Source organism: Diplotaxodon limnothrissa, linkage group LG16, assembly GCF_057381915.1.
Source record: "Diplotaxodon limnothrissa isolate DT_005_m linkage group LG16, D_limnothrissa_male_GT1.1, whole genome shotgun sequence".
Classification (NCBI taxonomy): Eukaryota; Metazoa; Chordata; class Actinopteri; order Cichliformes; family Cichlidae; genus Diplotaxodon; species Diplotaxodon limnothrissa.
In genome coordinates, this window is record NC_140611.1 from 18959710 (window position 1) to 18961411 (window position 1702).

At 43.5% G+C, this 1702-nt stretch overlaps 1 protein-coding gene across 1 annotated transcript; it reads right to left on the bottom strand.

The window, feature by feature from the left end:
- Positions 1–587: 587 nt before the first annotated feature.
- Positions 588–1233, bottom strand: otos2 (otospiralin 2). The gene is made up of 3 exons (XM_085373964.1): positions 1157–1233; positions 928–992; positions 588–808 (listed from the first exon to the last, which is right to left on the bottom strand). Exons 1-3 carry the CDS (start codon positions 1231–1233, stop codon positions 588–590), a joined length of 363 nt encoding a protein of 120 aa, XP_085230090.1.
- Between the last annotated feature and the right edge of the window lie 469 nt (positions 1234–1702).

Here is a 1702-nt window from a genome sequence, read left to right on the forward strand (position 1 = left end):
CTGAGCTAAACTGTCAGCACGTACAAAATATACTCAAACCAGCAAAAAGTAAAAGTGCTCATTTAGCACTAAAATAGTTCCTGTGACTGATAATGTGATGTTATTGGAGTGATTTGGTTTTCAGGTACTTTACATACAGTTTGAGTGATTTACTCCACGGCACAAATGGGAAGAGAAGGAAGCACAAACAAAGCTGTGCTGCTGCAATTTGCTCTAAATTTATTTCACTCTTTGTGCTTTATTTTTAATGACTGCAGCGTATCCCAGGTGTCAGTGAGCAAGAGGTGGGATAACCTCGACCATGTGCCAGTGTAATACAGACAGAGTAAAGAAGCTAAAGTACGATGCTCCAAGTTTATATCTACTTATATAATTCCACATTATATCTCCCTGCTGTAAACATGTTTAGATAAAATGCATATTGACATTGTTTTGGTTTTTTTGCAATGTTTAAAGCATGTAAGAAACTCTAATAACAATGATTATCATCATATGTGATGATTTTTTCCAGTAAACATCTAAACAGGTAATACAGGTAACTTCTTCCTGTACTAACATCTTTCAGTTTTCCATCTGTACCCTTCATCTCACTCCTCAGCCTCAGTCTCAGGCTCGGGACGGTCATAGCCCAGCTCGCTGCTGATGGGGAAGTGAGCCCAGAAGGTGCGAGCCAAGTCCAGCATCCCATTATCGGCCGCCTGGGCTCGCAGCTCCTCCAACCATCCGAAAAAGTCAGATGACCACAGGCCCCAGTACGGCACGCTTCGCTTCTCCCTCTCCTCCCTCCTGCCAGCCGCCTCGCTCCCCTCTGAAAGCAGACGGCAGTGTGAGCGCACATTTCACACCTCGTCTCTCATCTCAGAATATCTACGAGTCACAATAGCAGGTCCACTGATGTGTAATGCATTATACGAGCTGCAGACACACCTGCAGGAGGCAGGAAGCTCAGCAGCAGAAGAAAGAGCAGCACTGACACGTACGGAGCATGCATGCTGAGAGACAAAACACAAAAGACGTCTCATGAATGCCATCTCAAAAGCAGGTACAATTTCCACGGGATTATTGCATATTGTTTAAGAAATATTCACATCACAGCCGACTGCGCGTGTCTATAAAGAAGAGAAATGTTGTCGTGTGTGGATCCATGTTGTCTTACCTGACCAGCAGAGAATTCAGCTTTAGTCCTGTCCTCTGTCCTTCTTCCTCAGACTGATCTGAGCACGATGACTGCATCTCGGTTTAAAGGTGAGAAAAAGGCGGACATGTTTGCTTTTCACATTTTGCCTCCCTTCTTACCTCTCATGGTCCTTTGCCAAAATCCTCTAATGTCAGATGGGTAAAAGATTCCTGTGTAAACGGGACTGTCAAGAAAACATTAGCAATTATAGATTTGGATGAGGATGTTCTAATATCTGATGGAGCCGATTAAAGAATGAATGACTGTAATATAACCAGACTGTCACAACCATCAGCAGTTAAGTGTGACATCTGTGGCCTTGATTTTCTTTCAAGTCAAAAAGAAGTGAGAAAAGCAGCGAGAGGAGAGGAATGAAAGCACATTAAAAAAAGACATACACACACACACCAGGTGGTTTTCACACCTGCTATTCAGACAGTCTACACCAGCATTGAGCCAAAGGGCATAAAGTCAGTTGGCAGGTTTTGCACCCTCAAGTCTTCTTCTCCCCTGTGAAATCTGCTT

Bases quoted from the DNA above. Each gene is read 5' to 3' on its own strand.
- otos2 (XM_085373964.1), bottom strand. From the start codon at position 1,233: ATGCAGTCATCGTGCTCAGATCAGTCTGAGGAAGAAGGACAGAGGACA. The intron at 993-1,156 runs GTAAGACAACAT...TTTGTCTCTCAG, and splicing joins CTGAATTCTCTGCTGGTCAG to CATGCATGCTCCGTACGTGT. The intron at 809-927 runs GTGTGTCTGCAG...GTCTGCTTTCAG, and splicing joins GAGCTTCCTGCCTCCTGCAG to AGGGGAGCGAGGCGGCTGGC.